The sequence below is a fragment of the Rhinopithecus roxellana genome, chromosome 7 (assembly GCF_007565055.1).
Source record: "Rhinopithecus roxellana isolate Shanxi Qingling chromosome 7, ASM756505v1, whole genome shotgun sequence".
In the NCBI taxonomy this organism is placed as follows: domain Eukaryota; kingdom Metazoa; phylum Chordata; class Mammalia; order Primates; family Cercopithecidae; genus Rhinopithecus; species Rhinopithecus roxellana.
Window position 1 is genome coordinate 22,713,562 of NC_044555.1, and position 26,684 is coordinate 22,740,245.

At 41.4% G+C, this 26,684-nt stretch overlaps 1 protein-coding gene across 6 annotated transcripts in view; it reads right to left on the reverse strand.

Annotated features, from left to right (window-relative positions):
- SHROOM4 (shroom family member 4) overlaps positions 1-26,684 on the reverse strand; it is a 289,985-nt gene that overhangs the window by 36,877 nt on the left and 226,424 nt on the right. For 3 of the 6 annotated variants that reach the window (XM_030934160.1, XM_030934162.1, XM_010382310.2), the window contains 2 exons: positions 22,595-22,864; positions 18,643-21,274 (listed from right to left, as the gene is read on the reverse strand). In XM_030934160.1, the coding sequence (XP_030790020.1) occupies positions 21,005-21,274; positions 22,595-22,864 (540 nt within the window). In that variant the 3' untranslated portion in view covers positions 18,643-21,004. Of the gene's footprint in view, positions 1-929; positions 1,215-18,642; positions 21,275-22,594; positions 22,865-25,527; positions 25,847-26,684 lie in introns of those variants that run through there. The other 3 variants (XR_004058383.1, XR_004058384.1, XM_030934163.1) reach the window with 3 other exon arrangements.

Below are 26,684 nucleotides of genomic sequence, written 5' to 3' on the forward strand. Positions count from 1 at the left end.
CACACAACTGCTATGTTGTTCTTCCAGTACTGGGGTCCCCAGCCAGTCCATCTTCCTCTTTCCACCTTTCAGAGTCCTCCTATGGTTGCTTCTTGTGTTATGTTACAGTTATACTTAGCAAAGAGAAGCAGAAAGAGATCAGTTTATGTCCTCTTGTCTGGATCAAAGTCCCTAGACCATTTACATTTTAATGGAACTATATGTGTCAGGATTTAAGTCTTCCATTTTGTTGTGTGTGTGTATGTGTGTGTGTGTGTTCTGTTTGTTCCCTCTGCTTTTCATTTCTGTTTTATTTTTCCTTTGGATTACTTCGATATTTTTTAAAAATTGGTTTTGATTCATCTGTAGTGTTCTTGAGTGTAGCTTTTCATATAAATTTTTTTGGTGGTTGTTGTAGGCATTACGTTATACATACATAACTTATCAACGTCTACAGACATTTTAGCGGTTTGAGTGAGGTATACAAATCGCATATCCCCTTAAATTTCTATTCTTTCCCCCATTTATAATATACTTTTCTCAAATATTTCCTCTGTATACATTAAGAACCACATCAGACAATATTATAATTTTTATTTAAACTATCAAATGTAATTTAGAAAACTTAAGTGGAGAAGGAAAGTCTATTGCATTTACCCATATTTTAACTCTTCCACTGTTCTTTCTTCTTTCCTTATGTCCCCAAATTCATTCTTTTATCATTTTTTTATGCTTCAAGAACTTACTTTAGCCATAGCAAAGGTATATTGGTGACAAATTCTCTTAGTTTTCCTTTGTCTGAGAATGTCTTGATTTCCACTTCTATCCTGAGAAATATTTTCACTGGATATAGAGATTAGCCTATAATTTTCTTTTTTGTCATTTTGTTGTCTTCATTTTCCTTTAAAGTAAGACTTAAAGCCCTTGCAGGGCTGCAGTCTAGCATAACACTAGATTTGTAATTCTCATTATTGTATGTTTTATTTTAGAACTGTTATTCACATATGACAGGGTGCCTCTGAAGTTGTGCAAAAGAAACAGCCAACTGCTGAAAGTAAGAGGAATTGGAGAGGTTTGAGGAATACAACTGGAGATTTTAATAGGCACTGAAAGAATGGGAGAGGGAACTGACAAGTAAAATGATGGCTGAGTGATGTTGAGGGTCCAGCTGAGAAAACAAGCCATCTCTTTGTAGTGGCTTCAATCTGCATAGCTGGGTGGTTTTCTTTTGTAGCCTGAAATAAAGGGTAGTTGGAGGCAGCAGTGAGAGAATAAATTTAAGGAAAGCTTTAAAAACTTTGTTCTTGTCTCTCCTCCAATTGCCTACCTACCTTATGTACCCTTCACTACAGAAATCAGCAGAATTATCTCCAACCACAGTTACCAGTGTATGGAGGGTATATCAGAGTATATCAGGGCAGCAAAAGAGCCCTGCTTGGTTGAGTGGGAGGCTGTTGAAAACAGATAGGGACTCCCCTGCTTCATTGTTCATTCACTCCTCCACCCTTTTCACATCCTCAAAGTTGAAGGATTACAACCTGGGATACTGATACCTCCCAGCACTGCTTCTTTGAAACAGGTTTTAAGATGAAGCCTTGATCATAGCAGTTACTTATAGAGTGGCAGCAAATGGGAATTATTAACATGTTCTGCGCTACCTGGGGCTCTTCTTTCCTCACTCTTCAAACACAATAAGGCTGACATAGACTAATACAGAGAAGGTAAAGTGCATGCACACATACACGCACACACACAATCACAGAAGTTAAACATAAACTTCTCAAAGTTTTCAGAGAGAAAAATCAAGTCCTCTACAAAGAAAGGAATTAAATTGACAACAGACTTTTAGCAACATTGAATACAAGAAGACAACTAACATTTTTAAAGGACTGGACCTATAATGTTTAAAATGACTTTGAACCTATACTTTTATATTCAGTCATTTTTAAATTAATATATTATTTATTTTCATAAATTTTTTGAGACGGAGTCTCGCCCTTTTGCACAGGGTAGAGTACAGTGGCATGATCTCCGCTCATTGCCACCTCCACCTCCCAGGTTCAAGCGATTCTCCTGCCTCAGACTCTCGAGTACCTGGGACTACAAGCGTGTGCCACCAGGCCCAGCTATTTTCTTGTATCTTTGGTAGAGACAGGGTTTCACCGTGTTAGCCAAGATGGTCTCCATCTCCTGACCTCGTGATCCACCCACCTCAGCCTCCCAAAGTGCTGGGGTTACAGGAGTGAGCCACCGCACCTGGCTAATTTTTGTATTTTTAGTAGAGACAGGGTTTCACCATGTTGGCCAAGCTGGTGTTGAACCCCTGACCTCAAGTGATCCACCACCTGCCTTGGCCTCCCAAAGTGCTGGAATTACAGGCATGAGCCACTGTGCCCAGCCCGTTTTTAAATTTAAATGTAGCATAGTAATAAAGATATTCTGTGGCATACACTGTCTCAGAAGGTTTGTCACACAAAAACCCTCATCGAAGACAATTTTGGAGGAGGTCTCCAAATTAGAAAGGAAAAAAATACAGGAGATGCTGCAAGAGACATGGGGAGTAAGGGCAAGTATACACTGGTAGTCTAGTTTATTGCTGACTTGATAACTAAATACTGAGCAGAAAGAAGAAAAAGTGTATATCCATAGTAACTCAGAACAGATATTTTTAAACATTATCAAAGTGATGGGGAAAGTGTGGTGAGACTCAAAGGACATGAGAACATTTTCAAGTACTTGTAATGTTAAGAGAAAAATGTAGATACTGATAAATTTAAGAAACTAATATAGTTAACATGGGTGTTTGTTAGTTAAGGGCAACTACAGTAAGAACCAAAATGGCAGGTATAACTTGTAAACCAGAAAAAGAAAATTCATTCTATTTTGTAGAAAATAGGAAAGAAGAAAAAGACAAATGATTCAAAAATGATTCACAATGTGGATTTTCTCTAAATGTTGAAAACATCCACCGTGTGTCTTGGGTGACAGTGGTTGAAGCGAAATAGAATTGAGGCATTCAACAGAACTGAGAAGTTAAGGTGTTGGGTGACATGTCTGCATGGATACCATTACCAGAGCTGAGAAAAGTTTATCCTCCTTTAAGACTTCTGTCTTTGGATTTTCCTCCCATCTATCCTTTTGATAAAACCCTATAATTTATGGGGAATGAGAAAATTAACAATTTTAATTGGAGAGGGCTGTACGGGAAATAGAATCTTCACTGGAGTGCCAGGTCTCAATTACAGATGTGCAGGAAATGTTCAAATATGAGGGACAACATTTCTGTATATTTTCATAGGCTGAGCTTATTTTACTGTGCAACAGGGCACCAGGGAGAATTGTGGAAAGGGTTAAAAAGAGGGGATTCTGTGATGGAAGATAGCTGGGGAAGGAATTCATGATTATATTATGAGAGTAGGAAGAGGATAGGTGATAGTGTGAGGAGGTGCTTGCCTTTGGGTGGTGTCTAGGGATTACAAGGATAAAAAGCATAGGTGAAATTGGCTGCTCACAAACTCCCCAATATTACTTCACATTGTTTTATACCCAGAATGAGCTGCATTGTTAGAGGATAAACAACCAGCACCCCTAACATTGTCCCACCTCCTCACTGTAGTTTACTTGCTGTATTCAAAGCAGAGATAAAGCCTCCTCCAGTCCTCATTCTTCCTTTCATCTCTTTTCTTCCTCTCCCATCTCTCACTTCTCCCTCACATCCCCATATCACATCACTACTTACTGCCTTTGGACAGTTCAGTGGCTAGACAAGATTACACCTACCGTAACCATTGGATAACTCATAGGACTTTAGACAAAGGTTGCCACCTTGTGGTCAGAGGCAAAAATAACCAAGGGTCTTGGGTCACCAACTTGAGTGTACATCAGAATCAGCTAGAGGGCTTGTTAAAACAGAGTGCTGGGCCTGGATCCCGTATCTGCTGATTTAGTAGGTCTGGGGTGGGACTTAACTTGTATTTCTAACATGTTCCCAGATGATGCTGCCATTGTTGCTTCAAGGACCACACTTTGAGAACCACTGCTTTAGACAAATCTTTTTTAGGATAGGTAGACCTCCATTTGGTCATCCAAGATTGGTAGAATTAGAGTTTGAACACAAACATGTTTGAATTAATTTTTTGCTACCTTATTATTAGGATGTGCATGTAGTACTGCTTGGGCAACAGCCTCTCTTGTTTTCTTTAACCTGGACAAGGTAACCACTAAATAAAGAAAGAAGTAGCATCCATTCTCCCTGTATAGATTGAATATACCATGGTATATGTAACAATTCCAGTGCCAGGCACAGTGCCTCATGCCTGTAATCCTAACACACTGGAAGGCTGAGGCAGGAGGATCGCTTGAGCCCAGGAGTTTGAAGCTGCAGTGCACTCCAGTCTGGGCCACAGAGTAAGACCCCACCTCAAACAAACAAACAAACACAAAAACACCCAATTCTCTTACTGTTGGACATTTAGGTTGTTTCCAAATTTTCACAATTATTAAAAAAATTTAAAGTTAAGCCTCTTGTTCCAAACCCTTCTCTTGTCATTTCCTGAATACCATTGATAGAATAACTTTGATGCAATTTAATGATGCTAAAGTCTCCTGGGTGAGGATGGGTAGGATCAAAGGGAATATGGGAGCCAAAAACCCTATTCCACCAAAAGTGCTACTGTGAGCAAAACTGGACACAGGCTCGTGCTCTCTTGGAGATTACAACCTAGCACAGGATTCAAATATTAATCAGCTATTCATACAAGTAAATATAGAGTTGTGGATGTAAAAATGCTATGAAGGAAAGATCAACAGTGTGGTAGGCAGCATGATAGCACTTGGGAATTTTGTTCCCAGATTTTAATAATAAAGTTTTAAAAATTGGCTACTAACATTTTAATAATAAATTTGCTATGATTAATATTTTGACATATTTCAAATTTATGCCTGTATACTAGAATTTCAATATATAATGAGGATTTTTGGATTTGGCCTTAGTTTTTGCTTAATATTGATTTTGATACCTAGTTCTGGGGGTGTGTCCTGCAGACTTTGACTTAACGATGGATGAATAATGTATACTGACACAGATATTTTGCCTATCAGTCTGGTTGAGGGTCTGGGCCACTTATAGACACCAAGGAGGGTGGTGTAAAGAGTTGCAGCTGCGGCCCTGACTTGCTGGCGCTACTGGCATTTATTTAGCACACATTAAATGACAAAGGCTTTGAGTCAACACCATTAGAGGGTAATTAACCTGGTAGCCTTCTCCCTGAGAGAGCCATCCTGCCCTTGAATGATCAAAGATTAGTTTTAGGACCACATGAGTAAACAAGTTATTTAGATAAACTCCTCCACATTCCTATGTATCTATGCCCTAAGTTTTTAAGAGAATTCAGCTGCCTTCAGCCAAACACTTTACTGAAACCATGCAAACTCCCAGGCCTTCCAAGAGGGTTTGTGTTTATTTCCTATAATTTTACAATTTCTCCCACCATCCTGACTGAACCCCCACACCTAGCCAAGCATCATTTGGCTAAACTGCAGATTAAGTGAACCTCTACCACCTATCTTATACTACTTTGCCTCTCTGTGGGGGACAATTTTTCAGGTGGTCTTTCTGATCCCCACCTCCTGGTATTCACACCCCTGTATAATCCCCTCCCCTTGAGTGTTTAAGCGGGCAGCGTGGCTTGATTCTAAATAATAGAATATGGCAAAGGTGATGGGATGTCACTCCTGTGATTATAATACATGACTCCATCTTGCTAGCTAATTTTAGAGTCTTTCTCTCTCCATTGCTGGTTTGGAAAAAGCAGCCTGCCGTAAGTCTTTTTTTGTTTGTTTGTTTTTTTGAGATGGAGTCTCACTTTGTCACCCAGGCTGGAGTGCAGTGGTGCGATCTCGGATCACTGCAAGCTCCACCTCCCTGGTTCACGCCATTCTCCTGCCTCAGCCTCCCGAGTAGCTGGGACTACAGGTGTCTGCCACCATGCCTGGCTAATTTTTTTGTATTTTTAGTAGAGATGGGGTTTCACTGTGTTAGCCAGGATGGTCTCAATCTCCTGACCTCGTGATCCGCCCGCCTCGGCCTCCCAAAGTGCTGGGATTACAGGTGTGAGCCACTGCAGCCGGCCGCAGCCTGCCATAAGTCTTAAAGCCACAAGGAAAGGAACTGCTGAGAACTGGAGTGAGCTTGGAAGTGGACCCTTCCCCAGTCAAGCCTCTAAATGAGAGCCCAGCCCTGACCAAGACCTTGATTGCAGTCTTAAGAGGACCCAGCTAAACTGTGCCTTGACATGAAAAACTATGAGATAGTAAATGTGAGTCATTTTAAGCCATTTAGTTGTGGCAGCCTAGTAAAGGAATACACCTCCTCAGCACTTCAACCCCTTTCACTTGTATTCAGCATTCTTGGTCTCCCATATGTCACTCCCTCTACCTGGATTGTTCCCTCTCCTTCTTCACTTCACTTTTGCCTAGCTAACTCTTTCAGGTTTTAACTGAATTGTTACTTCCTTTGGAAAGATTCTCTTAACCTCCATTTTGGAGATTTTTCTTCCTTGAAAAATTTGGATTGACAAAGTAGACACATTGGTTTTAAGTCATCCTCATAAGATGTGAAAAATTCCCACATAAGATTTTTTTTCCTAAAGGAATCATGAAATGATTAACTAAAATTTAATATGCACGTAAAGGTTATTTTGGTTACTGTTGTGAATGCTAACACCTCAACCAAGTCTGTAGTTTAAAATGATAATATACTTGAATCTCTATTATTTAAAGTTTTAAAAGACTGTCTCAAAATTGATATAACAATCTCCCTAAGGTTATTTAGTGAGCGTGTGCTCTCATAATTTATATTAACTACCAATCTACTTCCATATTTAACTATCTGGAAGTTAAGTTTTATGGAGATAAATTTAACAGTTCTTATAACCAGCATTATTGTATTTTATTCTTGCAAGAATATACATTTATTTTTCAATGGATTGATAGAACTAAAATATATAGAACGTAAGAGATTTTCTCTCCAGTTTTATCTAGAATGCTTAACTATGTTTTAAAGTGAATATTAAAATATTAATAACTCCAAATGACTTCCATTATTCATATTACTGTCATTATTATGCAGTAGCCTAAGTGATCACCTGATCATTGATCATGCACAAGTTTAAGAATGTCAGAAATAATGGTTTTGGTAGATTGCATTATTTGTTAAAAATTATTCATTTCTTCCCCACCCTATAGGTAGAGTATACCTTACTATCCAATTGTCCTTAGGACTGGCTAGTCAGTGATTTGCTTTAGTCAATAGAATGTAAGTAGATGTGATGTGCAGACTCTAGGATGGTCTCCATGTTCCTCACCTCCTGGTATTCATGCCCTGGTACAATCCTCTCCCCTTGAGTGTGATGGGACCTGTGATGTGCTTCTAAGCGACAGAATATGGCAAAGGTGATAAAATGTCTAATTTGTGATTATATTACATTCTATAAGATATAGTCTTACTATCAGACTCACTTTAGAGACTCTCCTTACTAGCTTGATGAAGTAAGCAGCCATGTTGTCATATTATAAGAAACTGTGGCAAGGCTTCTAGGAACTCTGAGCAGCATCTAGGAACTGCAGGCAGCCACTAGGAGGTGAGGGTGGCCTTTAGGATCTGAAGGTAATCTTCAGCTGATAGTCAGAAAGCAGTGCCCTCAGCTCTACAGTCACAAGAAAATGTATCTGCTAACAATATGAGTGAGCTTGGAAGTGGATTCTTCCACAGTCAAGCGTTCAGATGAGATTGCAGCCTGGTTGACACTCTGACTGCAGCTTTGTGAAACTGTTAAGTAGAGGACACAGTTAAGTCATGCCCAGACTTCTGACCCACAGAAACTGTTAGGTAATAAATATGTGTTGTTGTAAGCTACTGAGTTTGTGGTAATGTTGCAATAGAAAACTAATACAATGGGCATGATACACCCTACATAAGAGCAGCCATTTAAATACCCTCTCATGGTTTGGCTCTGTCTCTCTTGAACTTTTGATTTCCAAAAGTAGAAACATGTGCCCAAGAGAGTGGGAGTTCTTTCATCTTCAGTCCCTGAATTAGAAGATTCATGATGCTACCTGAATCCAGCCAAGGCCAGCAAAGTTGTAGCTAGCCATTAGCCTTCATGTGAGATGAAAAGAAAATGTTTGTTGTTGCAAACCACTGAAAACGGAGGGTCATTGGCTGCTGCAGCAAAAGCGAAGTAATTCAATGCTGAAGAAGATATTTGGCTATTCAGTCTTTAAATATCAAAGCCAAAGCTATAAATGAATCTGAAAAGCAGGTTTGCCCAGATAATGAGGTTGAAGCCGATGTTGATACATCATTAGGCATAGATGGGCATGCACAGTCTCATAGGCAATGGAAAGGGCTTTGAAACCTATTAAAATGACCTAAACAGGAGAAGGGGTGATATAATCATATTTGAGTTTTGGCAAGATCGCCCTGGCTACAGCATGAACAACAGTCTACAGAAAGCAAGAAATGGGATAAGAAGAATAGTTAGGCTAATGATGTAGTTCAGAGGATAATAGTTGTGGAAAAATAAGTGAATAGATTTGAGACATATTTAGGAGACAAAATTGATAGGACTTGGTGATCAATTCTATATGGAAGGGGTGAGAAAGAGGAGGATGTCTGGGATTACTCTAAGACTTCTAGCTTTCCTAGTTGGTTGGAGAGGAGTATTAATCACTAAGATATAAAGAACACTAGAGGGAACCAGGTTTGGGAGGGGAAAATCAAATGTTTAATTTTGGATACATGAATATTTGGGTTTTGGGGTGTCATTGAGCCAACCAAACAGATATAAAGTTTTGGAGCTAAGAAAAAATATGAACTGGAGATATAAATTGGGGGGCCAGCTTTATATAGGAGATAAACTAACCATGGGTATGTATGATTAAGAAAGAGAGAGGGTTGGGCAAGAGCATACAGCAAGAAGAGAAGAGGGGCCTAGGACCAAGTTTTAAGAAAGTCCAACATTTAATAATTGTATTGAGGAGGATAAGCCAGTGTAAGATATCACCAGAAATATGAAGCCTACAGCAAAGCCTCCATGAATTGTTACTACCCTGTATTTCTGAAGTGTTTACTATGAGCTTGGGGCACTGTGCTAAGTGTTAGTGGTATAAATTAGTTTCTGCCCTCAAGAAGCCCACAGCCTAAAGGGAGAGACGGAAAGTATAAACAATGATCATATCCGAATACTATACACTGTTATTAGTATATCAACAGGATGTTTCTGAAGGAGGTGACATCTGAGTTGACACCAAAGGACCCGCTGGAATTGGCTAAATAGAACTCAGGGAGTGGGGTGGTGGATTTTCAGGCAGAGGGACCAGCCTTTGTGAGTGCATAGAGAGATGAGACTGCATGACACGTTTGCAGAACCAGCTAGAGCTAAGGATGACTGTGAGAAGGTGTCAGGGGTCGTAGCTGGAGAAGCACACAGGAGACAGAACATGAAGGGCCTTATATGCAAGAATCAGGACTACAGCCTCTGGGCAGCCAAGCCAATGAGAGGGAGGTGGGCCAGTGTGCAATTTGGAGGTGAAGTTTGGAGCACGGTGTTATGCAGCTAGGCAGGGTGTTTGTTCTTCAGTTTAATAACCACCAAAATATCCTCTTTACAGAACTGATAAAAGAGCACGAGGTCACAGAGTGAGGAGGGCAGAGCTGCGTCCAAGTCTAAGGGTTTTGAGTGCCATTCCAGCAAGCTCCCAGAGACACACTCAGAGATTGTTTCAATAACAGACGTGGTTTGGGTTATCTTTTGTCAAAGCTGGATTTTTTTTTTTAATAAAAGGTTTTAGTAATGGTCTGAGTTTTATGACAGGCTTATTTGATAGAACAAAATATCTACCAGCCTGTGAGAAAGTGACCAAAAGTATGTTCTAAATGCATAGTATTATCTAATTTATCCACAATCTCATTACTCTTTTCTATATGCCTCTCCTCACTCTTAGCACTGCCCACTTTTCTAAAAGAAAACTAAAGGCTCCATATTTGTAAAAGGTGCTTAAATATATAGTCATTTATGAGATTTCTAAACAGTAGCTGTTTAAATTTAGTCCAAATAAGAGTTTTATCTCAATTATAAGTTATCATTTATTGTATCTGCTGAGGTTGGTCTGCTTTTTCATCTTTATCAAATTTTAAAATGAGGAGAAATCAGGGAACAAATTGTTATTTTTTCAGCACTTTGACTTATTCACATTTAATCTAATGCATTTTCAAGCTGGAAAGATTTTTCACCCACGGCCTTTTCCCAGATTTTTTCCTTTGCAAAAAATAGAATCAACTCAACACCCAGGGAGGTGAGTTCCATTAATTATCCTTTTCAGATAGAAAATAAGTAGCTAGGAGGAAAATGGGAATTCAAAGCCATGTTATTTTACTCTGTTAATGGCAGTAAGCAACTCCAGAATGAAGGGTCATATTGAAGAAACTTAAGCAGTTTACAAACAGAATGTGGTCTGTTAAGGTTTACACTGCTCAGGAGGAGAGGAGTTTTTGCCAGAACCCCTTAGTCTTTGGCCATGTTTGAACGTTGCACAGAATGGGCAAGATTTCCATGTGACATGAACTGATTTCTCTATCAACAGTGGAATTCAACCTTTCTGTCTAAACTACTTTCAAATCCTACCTCTTCAGTGATAGTTTATCATCTTTTGCTAGACAATTTTTTAAAAATCTCATTGCAAATCCTATTGAGAAAATATCTTTGGTGTAAATCTTTTATTGTATGTATTTAACGTGTACAAATGATGTTTTGACATCCATATACATAGTGAAATGATTGCTACAGTCATGCAAGTTAAATATGCATTTCCTCACATCATTACCCTCTTTTGCGGTAAGAGCACCTGAAATCTACTCTTAGAAAATTTCCAGTATACAATACAGCATTATTAACTATAGAACTTATGCTGTACATGAGATCTCTAGATTTATGCATCTTATGTAACTGCAACTTTGTATGCTTTGACCAACATCCTTATTTCTTCCACCTCCATGCCCCTGTGTGTTTGACTTTTTTAGCTTCTACATATGAGATTATGCAGTATTTTTCTTTCTGTGTCTGGTTTATTTCACTTAGCATAATACCCTCCGGGTTCATCCATTTTGTCATAAATAGCAGGCTTTTATCAAAAAGACAAGGGATAACAAATGTTGATGAGGGTATGGAGAAAAGGAAACCCTGGTACATTGTTGGTGAGAATGTAAATTAGTACCCCATTTTGGAAAAGAGTGTATATTACTCAAAATATTAAAAATACAAAGACCATATGATGTAGAGATTCTTCTTCTGGGTAAATACCCAAAGGAAATGAAATCAACATCTTGAAGAGATATCTACACTCTCATGTTCACTGAAACGTTATTCTCTGGCAAAAATTAATGCAAAAAATATTTTAGTTACTGCAGTAGCAAAGAGATTCATGAGTTTAGCCTATTGCACATAGCTGAGGAAATCAAGGAAGAATGTTTTGCATTGCCGTACCAGGGTAAAAAATGATTGTGTGTGTATTTCTGTATATAAAGTATTATGTAATTGTATATTTATACTTATCTATCTCTTCCATTAGGATAAAAGCCCCACGAGAGTGGGGACTTTGACTATCTTGTCCAATTCTGAATCTCTGGAGCACAAAACAAATTATTGGCACATTAGTTGAATGAATGAATGGCACTGTGCACTTAAAATCCATTTGGTTTAATTTACAAACAGCAAAAATGCTACCACGATTCTGAATTTTGATAAAATAGTGCTTAAAAATCACAGACCTGTTTTAAAGATTAAATGAGGATTTCTGCTTTTAAAACGTACATTTAGATAGAAAAATAGTGTAAGCAAAGATACGTGAAAGTGCTTAACCCAGGGTAGGAAACTCAATAACATTTAAGTTGACTTTAAGTCTAAAGATAGGTTTGAGGAGGAGTAGATGTTTTGCCTAAACCAGCCTCAAATTGGACCTTAAGTGGTCCACATGCAAAACAGTTCTTTCTCTACTGCTCTGAATGGGGTGTTTTCTTGGGAGTATAGACAGTCATCTTGAAAGCAGCCAACAGACTACATTGTTCTCATCAGATGGTAGTATTGAGCTTGCCAGAACATTTTACTTCAGTGGGGAACTTCTAAGGCTGAAACATGTTATCTGCAGGTCCAAAAATATCTTGACCTGGTGCACACAGCAGGTTAGGTAAGGAAAGGAACCGTCATCTATAGAGAACCTACCATATGAACAGCTCTACCAGAGACTTCATTTGATTCCTACTTTAGCTTTATAATAAAAGTTAACATTCATTGAGTACTTATTGTCCTAAGTACTTTGCATGGATTAACTCAATAATTCCTCACATCAACACAAGGATGTATTTTTGTTTCCACCATTTGACAGAAGAGGACATCCAGGTACAGGGAAGTTAAACATGCTCAATGTTACACAACGTGTAAGTGGTGGAGCCAGTGTGAAAACTTACATGGTGTGGGTTCCAGTGTCAAGGCTTGGAACTGCCTCCATAAGAGAAGGGTTACTATCCTCATTATTTGCTAAGGCTCAACAAATAAAGTGACTTTCAAGGTCACATTAACAGAGCTGTCTGACTCCAAAGATGAAGATGCTTTACTTTTCCTTATACTGTTCTACTTCAGTTTCACCTCAATAAAAATAAATCTAGCAGCTAACATTTATCAAATACTTACTACATGGCAGATATTATTTTAAGTGCTTCTTAAATTGAGTGAATTATGTCACTTAATCATCATAGTAACACTCTGAGGTGGGGCTTTTATTAGCCCCCTTCTGTAGATGAAGGCATTAAGGTTGAGAGGAGTCAAGTAACTTATTAAGGTGACAAAGTAAATTGGTAGAATCAGGATTTAAAACTTGGTTTATTTGCCCAGTGAGCTGAAGCTCTTATCCATTCTACCACAATATTTGCCTAGAAAGATTGCCCCTCCTTCCCAATAGTAGTCCCTCTCATCTCTCTTATTTTTGCTGAAGTCTTAGTACAAGGCTGAGACTACTCTTTCTCCTTATGTTGCTGGGTCTTCCAGGTCTTCAAGGGGAAGGTTGTAATAGTAAAGTCACTCCCAAATTCAAATGGTGTAAATATTGTACCCTTTGGAGTCAGGAATGAAGTACATGCTCACCATCAACTCAGATTTTTGTCAAGGGGAATGAGACTGATGGAAATAATCAATAGCTTTTTAAAAAAAAACAAACACTTATTGAGAAATAATTCATATACCATTTAGCACACCCATTTAAAATGTATACTTCAATGGTTTCCAGTACATTCACAGAGTTGGACAACCATGATGACAATCTAATTTTATAATATTTTCATCATCCCCAAAAGAAACCCCATGCCTATTGTCCCTGAGCCTCCAGCCTTGACAACCACTAATCTGCTTTCCACCTTTATAGATTTGCCTGTTTGGGACATTTCATATAAATTAAGTCATATAACATGTGGTCTTTTGTGATTGGCTCCTTTCACTTAGCATATTTTCAAGGTTCATCAACATTGCCTGTATCAGTATTTTACCAATTTTTATGGCTAAATAATACCCTACTGTATGGATATATCAAAGTTTGTTTATCTGTTCCTCAGTAGATGGACATTTGGGTCATTTCCACTTTTTGGCTATTATGAGTAATGCTGCTTTAAACATTCATGTTCATGCTTTTGTTTGAACACCTGTTTTCGGTCCTCTTGGGTATATAACTAGGAATGGAATTGCTAAGTCATGTGGAAATTCTACGTTTAACATTTGGAGAAACTGCCAAACTGTTTTTCAATGAGGTTGCATCAATTTACATCCCCATCAGCAATGTATGAGTTTTCCAATTTCTTCATTTCCTCACCAACACTTGTTATTGTTTGGCTTTTTGATTATAGCTATTCTAGTGGGTATGAAGTGGTATCTCATTGTGGTCTGATTTGCATTTCCCTAATGAATAGTAATGCTTGAGAATCTTTCCCTGTGCTTGCTAGCCAGTTGCATATTGCTATAAGCTGAATGTTTGTGTCCTCTCCAAACTCATATGCTGAAGCCCTAATCCCCAATGTGATGGTATATAGAGGTGGGGCCTTTGAGAGGTAAATTGGTTTAGATGAAGTCACAAGAGTAGGCATTCATAATGAAATTATAATGCCCTTATAAGAAGGGGAAGAGACCAGATCCCTTTCTGTCTTTGCTGAGGACACAGCCACAAGGTAGCCATCTGCAAACCAGAAAGTGGGCCCTCACAAGGCATTGAATCTGCTGGCATCTTGATCTCAGATTTCCCAGTCTCCAGGACTCTGAGAAATAAATGTTTGTTATTTAAGCCAGTCAGTCTATGGTAGTATGTTATAGCAACCCAAGCATAGTAAAACACATATTTTCTTTGAAGAAATGTCTATTACAATCTGTTAACCCATTTTTAATCGGTTACTTTCATCATTGAGTTGTAGGAGTCCTTTTGTATTTTGAAATATCTGATATGCAAATATTTTCTCCCATTCTGTTGCTTATCTTTTAATATGGTATATCTTTAGCACAAAAGTTTTTAATTTTGATTTACTCCAATTTATTTCTATTTCTTGTATCACTGGTGCAAATTGTCTTAACATTAGGAAGACTCACTACAATGTTTTCTTCTAAGAATTTTGTAATTTTGACTCTTACATTCTGTGATCCATTTTGAGTTGATTCTTGCATGTGATTCAAGGAAAAATTCATTTTTCCCATGTAGATACCCAGTTGTCTCAGCACCATTTGTTAAAAAACTATTTATTCTCTCCTCAATTTCTCTTGGGACCCTTGTTGAAATTAACTAGCCATATACATGAGGATTTATTTCTGGACTCTCAATTTAATTCCATTTATACATCTATCCTTGTGTCTGTACCACACTGTCTTGATTACTGTAGTTTTGCAGTAAGTTGGGATGTATAAGCCCTCCAACTCTGTTCTTTTTAAAGATTGTTTTGACTGCTCTGGATCCCTTGTAATTCCATATGAATTTTAGAATCAGCTTGTCAACTTACGCAAGGAAGCCACTGGAATTCTGATAAGCATTGGATTGAATCTGTAGATCAATTTGGGGGCACATTTCATCTTAACAATCCTAAGTCTTCCAATCCATGAATATGGAGTGTCTTTCCATTTATTTTGATCTTCTCTAATCTCTTTCAACAATGTTTCATAGTTTTCAGTGTAAAAGTTTTACACTTCTTTTGTTAAATTATTCCTAAGTTTTTTTTTTCTTTTTGATGCTATTGTAAATGGAACTGCTTGCTTGCTTGCCTTCTTTCTTTCTTCCTTCCTTCCTTCCTTCCTTTCTTTTTTTTTTTTTTTTTGAGACAGAGTCTCACTCTGTTGCCCAGGCTGGAGTGCAGTGGTGTGGTCTCAGCTCACTGCAATCTCTGCCTCCCAGGTTCAAGCAATTCTCCTGCCTCAGCCTCCTGAGTAGCTGGGACTACAGACAGGTGTGTGCCACCACGCCTGGCTAAGTTTTTGTATTTTTAGTAGAGGTAGGGTTTCATCGTGTTAGCCAGGATGGTCTCGATCTCCTGACCTCGTGATCCACCTGCCTTAGCCTCCCAAAGTGCTGGAATTTCAGGCGTGAGCCACTGCGGCTGGCCAGAACTGTTTTCTTTTTTTTTTTTTTTTTTTTTTTGAGACGGAGTCTCGCTCTGTCGCCCAGGCTGGAGTGCAGTGGCCGGATCTCAGCTCACTGCAAGCTCCGCCTCCCGGGTTCACGCCATTCTCCTGCCTCAGCCTCCCGAGTAGCTGGGACTACAGGCGCCCGCCAGGTCGCCCGGCTAGTTTTTTGTATTTTTAGTAGAGACGGGGTTTCACCATGTTAGCCAGGATGGTCTCGATCTCCTGACCTCGTGATCCGCCCGTCTCGGCCTCCCAAAGTGCTGGGATTACAGGCTTGAGCCACCGCGCCCGGCCTCAGAACTGTTTTCTTAATAACATTTTAGGATTGTTCATTTGATCTCGTGTTTTAACCTTGTATCCTGCAACTTTCCTGAATTCATCTAGGTAGGAAGTTGTGAGCAACATGAGAAGAGCAAGAATATACCTGGGATAAGGAGAAAATGAATCGAGTAGATCAGGACTATAATAATGGTTACCACGTACCGAATATGTTTTCAATGAGTCAGTACTTCCCATGCTCTAATATGTTCATGAATCTCCTGGAAGTCTAGTTAAAATTCAGACTGCTATCACTGGGTTTGGGGTGGGCCTGGGATTCTGCCTAATAACTTATTGGATTGTTAGTGGCTTTTATTTATTATTTTCAAGTTACAATAACTCTGCAAGCAAGATAATACTGTTCCCATTTTACAGATAAGAAAATGACCTCAGAAGTTGAGCTAGTAGCCCAGGTTCATTGGATAAGTGGCAGAACCAGGATTTGAACACAGTTCCTTCTAATGCTAAAGCTGGACTCTTTCTACTCTACCACACTGGATATCTTGAGTAGAAGGAGGATAGTTGGAATGTGAACAGAATATGGATCAGGAAAAAAGAAAGCTTTTCAATGTCAGAGTTGCTACCTGGAATATATTTGAGTCTAATCTTTGAGGTTGCCTTGGAGAGCAGATCAGCAAGGCCCTTGCTTTCCAGGGAGCCAAGCGTGAAGGTGTGAGATTGGACTATCAGCTAGAAGTAAGATGAAACTACTAGACAGAATTCAAGATTGGAAGAAGTCTAGAAAGAACATGGCTTACCTTCGATCAGGCTAGACTCCAGAACTGGACTCTGTATACTGCTTAGGTCTATACCTGAGATTACACCCATTGTTGACTTTTTCTGCATTCTAAACATGGGGTTAGACTGGTTGTGATGTCACTGAGTAACCAGAGAGGAAGAAATATATCCGTAAGCTAAAGGGCAGAGCTGTGATCCTGAGGTCCTTCTAAGTAGAAAAATACCATGCTTCAATACTGTGATAAAACAACAGAAATATCCAATGGCTTGAACTCTGTGCCCTCTACTCAGGATGCTCTTGAAATAGATGTCTAAAAGCTGGTCCCCTGAAAAGGCTATGGCAGATCCTGCTACTTAATTGGGGATGATGAATGGTGCAGCATCAATACCATCCCTCAGAGGCCAGGGAAATGGTTTAGGGATGTGGGTAACGGTCTGGTCATATGTTTATCTGTGAAGGACTATGGATAGGTGACCAAATTCCTTTCCAGTATTTTCCAGCAGAATCTTTAGACTTCCATCACCTGAGTCAAAACACAGGATATTTTTTTTTTTGTCCTTAGCACCTTTTATTGAAATATGACCCTTGATGACAATCTGGCAGGCATATCTATGTCAGCCAAGAAGGGAGTGGTGGAGGACACAAATGCAGAAACAATAAGATTTGGAAAAAGAATAGCTTCACATGGGATAGATGACCCCCAACAGCTGTACAACCAACATTGGTTCTTCATCTATAGAAACTGCCCCCTGCCCCACCCCCCAAAAAGATCTACTAATCTTCAAATAATATAATATGCTGTTGCAGAAATATTATTGGCATAGAAAACTCCTCTGGCAAAGACAGTGGGAGTCACCAAGCTCCAAATGGGTTCAAGTGGCCAGAAATGGGCCCAGGTTCCTCCATCTGGGGCCTGCTAGTGGCAGAGCAGCACTGTCAGGGAGGGTTGGGTTCAGGATGTGGCTCTGGTGTGCCTGGGCAGCTTTTTGGCACATGAGGTTAAATGGAAAACAGAACCTGAACCTAACCTTGAAAGAGGCTTTTTAACTTTTCACCTCTCCTTTTCTCTGCTTCCAATTTCTTCCTTTCTAGGGCTTTATTTTCAGTGTCTCTGTCTTATTCTGTCAGATTCTACTTGGGCATTTACGCCTATATCCTGGCTGAGTCTCCAGCTGTGGGACTCAGGGAGATTCAATTATCCAGAGCCCTGGGAGGTGGCAGGAGGGGTTGCGGGGACATGTGATAGTAACTCATGCACTGACTTCTCTATCAACCATCATGCTTGCCTATTACCCATGGGACCTATATAAGTATTTGAAGGGAAAGAGCAGAAGTCAACACCAATAACTGTCTTTGGGGACCTCCCTTGGCCTGCCTTCCAAACTGCTACTCACCGGCAGGCCGTGGAGGAGGGCTGAGTCCAGGAACTGAGAACAGGGGAGAGACACTGCATTTCAAGTAATACTGGCAGCTTTGCAGCACTATCACACACAATGAGATTGCCCTGGCAGGATGTGGCACGCCAGTGTCTGTTTAGCAGTTCACCTTTATCTACCAAGCTTCACTGCAAGGTATACTTTTGGGGTTATTTTTTAAGGGCTTTGGCAACTTTCCCTCCATGTGAAAATGAGCATCCTTGTGTTCTGATTCCAACTATAGAAAGTAATTTGAGATGGAATTAAGAACAAAAATAATAGAGTTAATAGTTTTTTTTTTGTTTTGTTTTTGTTTTTGTTTTTTGAGACGAAGTCTCACTCTTATCCCCCAGGCTGGAGTGCAATGGCACGATCTCGGCTCACTGCAACCTCTGCCTCCCGGGTTCAAGCGATTCTCCTGCCTCAGCCTCCCGAGTAGCTGGGATTACAGATGCCTGCTAGCACGCCTGGCTTATTTTTGTATTTTTAGTAGAGACAGGGTTTCACCATGTTGGCCAGGCGGGTCTTGAACTCCTGACCTCAGGTGATCCACCCGCCTCAGCCTCCCAAAGTGCTGGGATTACAGGCGTGAGCCACCGCACCCGGCCTGGAGTTAATAGTATTTTTGGTGTCATAAACTTAAGGTGCAACCAATCACATGCTGACTAGAAAAACTCAGACCACGGCCATAGTGTCCAGGTAAGTGACCATTCTTTTCCCTAGGCCCATATTCCCAAAAAGGTGTTCTAGCCAACAAATCTGAGAATGATGAAACATATCGGCCTCATCCTCCCAATAGAGGACATCTCAATTTGCTCATTCTTTGTCCTAGAGCCTGCTCAGAAGAAAAGATGACAACTATGGCCTCCATTGAAAGCACTCCCCTACCTTCTCAATCTTGGCTGGCTTGTGTAAGCCTCGCCCTTGCAAGCCACCAGCCTTCCTGAATAAAGTAGAATCTTCCACTGGAGGGGAGAATGGCAGGGTTGCCATTCTAACAGTGTTTCTGGCAGCAGTACTAAGAGCAAACCCAGGGCTCCACAGAAAGTCTTACCCCACCCCCCACCTCAGGACACCCTGCTGGCCAAGATTCTCCCATTGTTTTCAAACACAATGAAGAGGAAATGGAAGCTAATGACAAGTATTTGTAACAGCAGCAAAAGTTCCTTGGCAAATTCTTTGGTTGAATGAGACATCCCTGCTGCTACAGTTGACCTTCAAGGACCCTGAGGAACTCAGCAGTAACTAGAAGAGATGCCAGGCCTTGGCTGGGTTGTGTGATACCAAGGATTGGCCCCAGTTAGTGAGGAACAGGGAGCTGAGCTGGATAACAGGGCAGCATTTGGCCATAACCCCCTTCTTGCTATCATCCACCTGAGGGCTGCTTTTCCAGCAGAGAAACTAGCTACTGGTGTCAGGGCCTTGGCAACAGCAGCAGTTTTAGTTGTTTGTATGCCTAAGATCCTGGCTGGGTCATCAGTTGCTCTGGGGAGCTGGCTCTGGCTGGAGCTCCCAGCTACCTTGGGTTTTGGTTCCCTTGAGCCAGGTCACAGGCTGAGAAAGCAATGGTTAGAGGAGTTTCTCCTGAGCTCACCTCTACTCATCCCATAGCTTGGAGATGGTAGAGAAATGGCTGAATCTTTCTCCGTTTCAGGAGATTTCTTTGGTTTCAAAAAGAAATCAGTAAGAAAAACTTGAACCCTGCTGGGGAATGCTAAACTCACAGTCACTTAGACTTTAAAGGAAGCACAAGACCAGGCCACAGTAGGGAGGCTCTGAGTTCAAGGGGAGAACTCCTTCCTAGACATTGGTAGCTATGGTGGGAACAATTCAATGCCTTGGCACTTGCTTACCTAGCCACGGTGGATTCAGGCTGATCTGCAGAAAATGCTTTCCTTCTGGGCTAACTTTTCCCTCTCCAACTCCCCTCTTCTCGCCTTATTAGTTAAAAAAGAAAAAAAAAATAATCAAAACATAAAAATAAATAAAATCAAAAGGCCATTTAAAATATAACAATAAGAACCCCCTCCCCCAGTAATGAAACCTATATCTAGAAGTCAGTTTTAGTAGAGCTATTAATGGCCCATATGGTGAAGCCCTGGGGTAGGCACCTGGGCTAACCCCCAGCAATGTAAAGGAAAGATGAAACAAGAGGTGGTAGGACCAAAGTCTTAGGACGGGAAGAGGGTCACATTAGCCAGGGCTAAGACTAGGCCTCTTCCCCTGAACTTGCTGCTGGGAAAGGTAAGGGTAGAGTTGATTTAAAACTGGTTCCTTCCTAAGGAGCACCTGGGGGTACTCAACCTTTGCTTTCATTTTTTTCAGTGTAATTCCTCCCTCTGTGCTTTCCCCTGCAAAGCTTGGGTGAGGCCCTGAAACTGGTGCCAAGTGAATGCCCTCAAGGCAGCCAGCTCTCCGTGAGAAATGGCTGGGCCACAAGCCCTGGGGCAGAGTAGAGCTGCAAGGCAGCTTCCCTTTGAGCCTTTAGAGGCTGTTGATGATATGGGTGGGTGATAAGCACTTGGTGTCTTTGGTGTCCTAGTACAAAGCAGAATGAAGGCACTTCCTTGGTTCTCTGTGCAGCAAGTACTTGCCCTTGGCAACTGTGGGAAGGAGAGTGTGGTTGTAAGATCACACCTTGCTGCAGCTCCCTTGGGTAGAAGCTTGTGGCTTCCCCAGGGTCTCCTAGCTGGTTAGGACCACTGCTAGGGAAGGGGCAGTGAGAGACATCCAGGGTAGAGGGCTGGAACAAACTGCTAATTGCTATCTACTTGCTGAGAAACTGCTAACAAAGATTGAAAGCACTTCCCACTGTGGCTGGGCAGGGATGCTGTGGCAGAGTGCTGGTAGAATTAGAAATTGCTGGGCCCCAGGAGTAGACTCTCCCTGAGACATTTGAGCTGCTCTTCCCCAAGCTTGATCTTCTCCTCCAGCTCTCGCTGTTCAATGATGAGAGCAGATTTCATCTTGACAAAGTGCTGGTAATCTTGGAGCTGGTCCTGAGGCAGGTAGCGGGAGACCATGCCAAACACCAACTTCTCCCGGCGGTCCACGTGCTCCTTCAGCTCCTTGGCATCTGCCAACTGCCCTGTCAGCTGCTGCTTCTTCTCTATCAGCACCAACTGGGGAAGCAGAGGACCAATTAAGGGCTCTCCCAATTACCAGACATCTGTCCAACAGTGCTGCCTAGCAGTACTCCACCAGAGATGCTGCCACAAAGCGGCTACACATTCTGCTAATTAGTCAGTCCTAGATTTTCTGCCCTTAAGTCCACCTCCATGCAAAAGCCTTTGTTTCCTGTAGCAGGAGGGTAAACATGAAAACAATTCTGGATAGGGGGTGTGAAATCACCTCTTTCCATCCCTTTAAGGCTGTCTTCAATGTAGGGACCACCACTGGGTTCGGGGTAGAGGAAGGCTCTGACAAAGCCAGCCTGTGTCCCTTTCATCTGGTGAACAACTGTCACTGTGGAGGTACTTTCTGTATGGTGTGTGTGTCTGTGTGAGTGGATATGTGTGAGTATATGTGTCCATGTATGTATGTATATGTATGTGGATATGTGCCTCTTGTTGTGCATTCAAAGGTATATCCAGAGCCACTTGTATAGGGAAAGGTGAGGCAATTTTGTTTCAGGAGCATATGCATAGTGACCCAACCTGTGAAACGGATAGCTTTCCAATCTCAACTACTTGATGAGACCTCCCCCTCCAACTCTAGAGTGAGGCAAAACTGCTGCTGCTACTACTACTACTGGGAGCTAGCATTGATTCAGTGTTTACCCTGTCCCAGGCCCTGTTTTATGTAATTAACATAAACTAATTTAATTCTCACAATAATCCCATAAGGCAGGTAGTATGTTCATCTCATTTTATAGATGAAGAGATTGAGGCAGAGTGACGTTACGTGAGTTGTCCACAGTCACACAGCTAATAAATGGTAGGGCAAGAATTTCAGGGCACTTAAAAGCCAGTGTTCACACTCGTGTTTTTTCTTTTCTTTTCTTTTCTTTCTTTCTTTTTTTTTTTTTTTTTTTGAGACAGGGTCTTGCTCTGTCACCCAGGCTGCAGTGCAGTGGCACAATCTTTGCTCACGGCAGCCTCCGCCTCCCAGGCTCAAGCAAGCCTTCCACCTCAGCCTCCGGAGTAGCTGGGATTATAGGCATGCACCACCATGCCAAGCTAATTTCTGTATTTTTAGTAGAGATGGGGATTCACTAAGTTGCCCAGGTTGGTCTCAAACTCCTGGACTGAAGCGACCTGCCTGCTTTGGCTTCCCAAAGTGCTGGGATTATAGGCATGAGCCACCGTGCCCCTCCTCAGTGCTCACACGCTTTTAACCCTATGTTCTACTGTTTCCCATAGTAGCCCAACTTGAAAGAGGGAGCCCTGAGAAGAAATAAATGGCATTTCCCTCTACCCACACCCCAGAGACCCCAACTCTACCTTCTCCTGGTTGGCTTCTGAATCGATGCTGTTGAGAGCATTCTCCACCCGGGCCAGTCGTCCAGAGAGTGACAGCAACAGGTTGACCACTTTGTCCAGGTCCCCAACAAACGAGCGGTACTTTTCAAATTCATTGGATTTGCAGACGGCTTTTAAGTTGGCCTCCACCTCCTCCCCAAGGGCAGAATTGGCATTGATGTCCTCTAGCAGCCCTCGCTGGGCCTCCCGCAAGACAGAAAGTTTTCTGCTGATGCTTTCAATAAGCTGTATCTAGGGGAATTAAATAGGAGAAGACAAAGGATGAGAATGGGGATCAACAGAAACTGATTTGTGCCTGTAACCTCTGTTTTGGAATCCAAGGAACACATGGTGGGCTCTATCCTAGTAACTGGAAACAAAGGAAACTTGGGCAAGTCATGAGCAACTCCAGTCTTTTGGGCAAGTGCCTTCTATCCATCTGGTAGGGATCTCCATGTCACCACCAAACTTTTTGGCATTGGGTAAGTGGTACCCATGCACTAAGTTTCATTTACCAAATGCAACTTAATAAATACTTGCTGGGACTTTTTTTTTTTTTTTTTTTTTGAGATGGAGTCTCGCTCTGTTGCACAGGCTGGAGTGCAGTGGCACCATCTCAGCTCGCTGCAACCTCTGCCTCCCAGGTTCAAGCGATTCTTGTGTCTCAGCCTTCTAAGTAGCTGAGGTTACAAGTGCACGTCATGGATGCCAGGGCTAATTGTGTGTGTGTGTGTGTGTGTGTGTGTGTGTGTGTGTGTGTGTGTGTGTATTTTTAGTAGAGATGGGGTTTCATGATGCTGGCCAGGCTGACCTCAAGTGATCAGTCCCCCTCAGCCTCCCAAAATGCTGAGATCACAGGTGTGAGCCTCTGCACCCAGTCCCTTCCTGGGACTATTTAATAAATAGGAGCTACAGTCCTTGTGAGAGCCTAGGATGGAAAAGCATTTGCCCTAAGGTATTTGCCTATCACTTCATTCATTCTCCTTCAATCCATTTAAGTACCTCTCAAGTTCATGGCACTTTGCTAGATCTTTGCTTCCTTAGCTTGGCTTTTGAGGCCTTTTGGTAGGACTGTGAGTTCTGGAGTTATAACGACTGGGTTTGACTTATAGCTTTGCCACTTCGTAGCTGTGGGACTTTGGGTAACTTGACATTATTCAGCTTCACTTTCTTTATCTGTAGGATGGGGATAATTGCTTTACCCACTGCCTTGAGTCATAATAAGGAGTCAATGAGATTACGCATGCAAAGTGCTTGGCCTATAGTAAGTGCTGCATAAAAGCTAGGCTGCTATTATTTATTACTCAGTCTGGCCCCACCTTGCCATTCTAATGTCCCTCCTCAGAGCCTTTCAGAATTAGCTCCCCACTCTCCTCTGTGTTCACAATGCTCATTCTGTGTTCCTGAGTAGCTTATGCAGTTCCACCTACTCTTTATCCTTTTTTTCATTTTGGTTATTCCTAAATTTCTTCAGGGGACAGCTCTGCCCCTCCCCTCCCCCACAGGAAGCCCTCCTCTGTAAGTCTTCTCTCAGTGATCTTTTTTTGTCTGTGCTTTTAAGTATTTTAGAATTAGAACCCTATAGTGTAACTTGAAGTTCCTCACTTTCTATTCTGTGTGTGTGTCTGATCCCTCACCTGCTATTGATTGTAAGTTTCTTAAGGGAAGTGCTGTCTGTGTCTTCTGATCTGTCTCCCCTATAGGTGAGTACAGTCACAGGGAAGTACAGTGGAGTTTTAGAGTCAGGGACATCTGAATTCCAATTCCACCTCCAAACCCTATGGCCTTAGGATAGATACCTAATCCCACTAAGACTTGTGTTTCCTCATCTGTAAAGTGGATACCTCCCCAACTCCAGAGATTTTCTGATGGTTAAATGAAACCACATAAGTAAAAGACTTAGTATTATGACTGGCACTTAAATGCACAATGCATGTTTACTAATGCTATTATTATTACTATATTAGTTCTACAACATACTCCAAACTAATAGATACTCGTCTAGCTGCAAGGTTATGACAAGAATGGCCCTGTCCTAGGCTGCCCATAGCCTCTGTAGCCAGTATTGCTTTGTGGTTAAGAGCACAGAGACTCCAGTGCCAGACTACCAGAGTTTGAACTCCTGCTCTGCCGCAAAGTAGTGGTATTATATACAACCTTGAGCAAATTACTCAACCTCTCTGCACATCAATTTCCACATCTAAAAACTAGGAAAACAAGAGGACCTACCTCATAGAGTTGTTGTGAGAATTAAATAAGCTAACACATGTCAAGTGTTTAGAATAGTATCTTGTACATAGGAGTATGCTTCAGCATATGTTTTAATCTTATTCTAGCCCAAGCACTGGGACCACAGGCTTGTAGTTTTCTGGAATGTATTCCTCTCTAGTAGTTTATTTAGAGATGTCCAAAGTGACCAAGACTAAGAAAGCCTCCCCCAGGTTCCAAGACCTGTTGTCATATTTCAGAATTCTTCAAAAGTCAGGAGATCACCATGATCTCAGTCTGAAGTATAATAGGTTTGCATCTGGGGAAAATTCCAAAACCCACTGGGAACTGGGGATCAGTGATATGAATAAGGCAACACAATTAGATGCCAAGAGGCTGCCAGTTATATTCCCACCATCTGCTCTCCCAAATAAAAGTCAATGCTGGGGACAAAGGATGGCTGGGGGCCATCTGGAAAATGATCCACTTGGAAAATCACCTTCCCACCCCAGTTCCCAGGCTCCAGGGATAGATGGAAGGATAAAAGTGGAGAGAGCCCTTTATTTCTTGGAACTTGTGCTCTATAACCTGAACCTCAATCCTGGGGAAGTATGGTAGATAGAGCTGTGGAGTCATCACAGATCCAGCCAGAGCTGAGTTGTTTTTTCTGGGACATCGCAAATTGGTGACATTCCTCACCTTTCTTCCTCAGAGACAAAAACTGCCATAACCCACCCACAATCACTTGAGTTCACTTTCTGTTGTTCTGTGCTCTGCCATTTCTGATCATCTTTCTCTTTTCCTGGTCAGACTTCTTTTATTAGGTTTGTCCCCGTAGAGGCCAAGCCCTGAGTAAGCTAGGAGTACCCCTGCTCAGGGAACATGAAATCCAAGGAAGCAGACATCTGCATCAATAAAACTTTAACACCACCGTGCTGCCAACTCTTCCCCTGACATTTTGCTTCAGATGGGAAATTGGAGGAAGGACTCTTGCAAATGGCCCTTTACCTTCCTACGGGTCATGTCCTGAAAGAAATATGGGCAGAAGAACAATTTACAATGAGTTCAGATGTCCACAAAGAGGTAAATTGAGCCTTTGCGGTTGCCATGACAACCCTATTTGCTTATGAAATACAATAGGTAAGTGCAGGGAGGGGAAAGTGATTCCAAGAATTCGATTAGAAAACCAGACTAGTGGTACTTAGACAAAGAAAGGAAAGCTTTGGAACAACAACAACATCATCATCTCCACTTAACTATTTTGTACTTTTAAGACATAATTGACTATCCTTGCAAATAAATACTAAAGTTTGCCAGCCTATAATTTGTCCTTATTTTAGTCTCTTCTGTCTCTCAGAAAGTTGCACAAAGAACAAAAATCAATGGCACTGCCATTGGTTAGAAGAGCCCACTGGCAGAAACTCTGATGTGCTCTGGGTAGTGACTTACTTACAAGGCTGGCTTAATTCAGAGAGACAGCATGTACTGTAGAGTAGAAATTCAGACAGTCCTGACTTCAAGTGCTGGATCTACCAGCACTTTAGCACTTTAGTCTGTAACCCCTGGGCAAATTAGTCCCTTCAACTAGTAAAAAAGGGATAATAATATCTGCCTTGTTGGGCCGTTCTTTTTTTTTTTTTTTTTTTTTTTGAGAAGGAGTTTCACTCTTTGTTGCCCAGGCTGGAGTGCAGTGGCGCGATCTCAGCTCACTGCAACCTCTGCCTCCCGGGTTCAAGCGATTCTCCTGTCTCAGCCTCCTGAGTAGCTGGGATTACAGGTGCCCGCCACCATGGCTGGCTAATTTTTTATTTTTAGTAGAGACGGGGTTTCGCTGTGTTGGCCAGGCTGGTCTCAAACTCCTGAC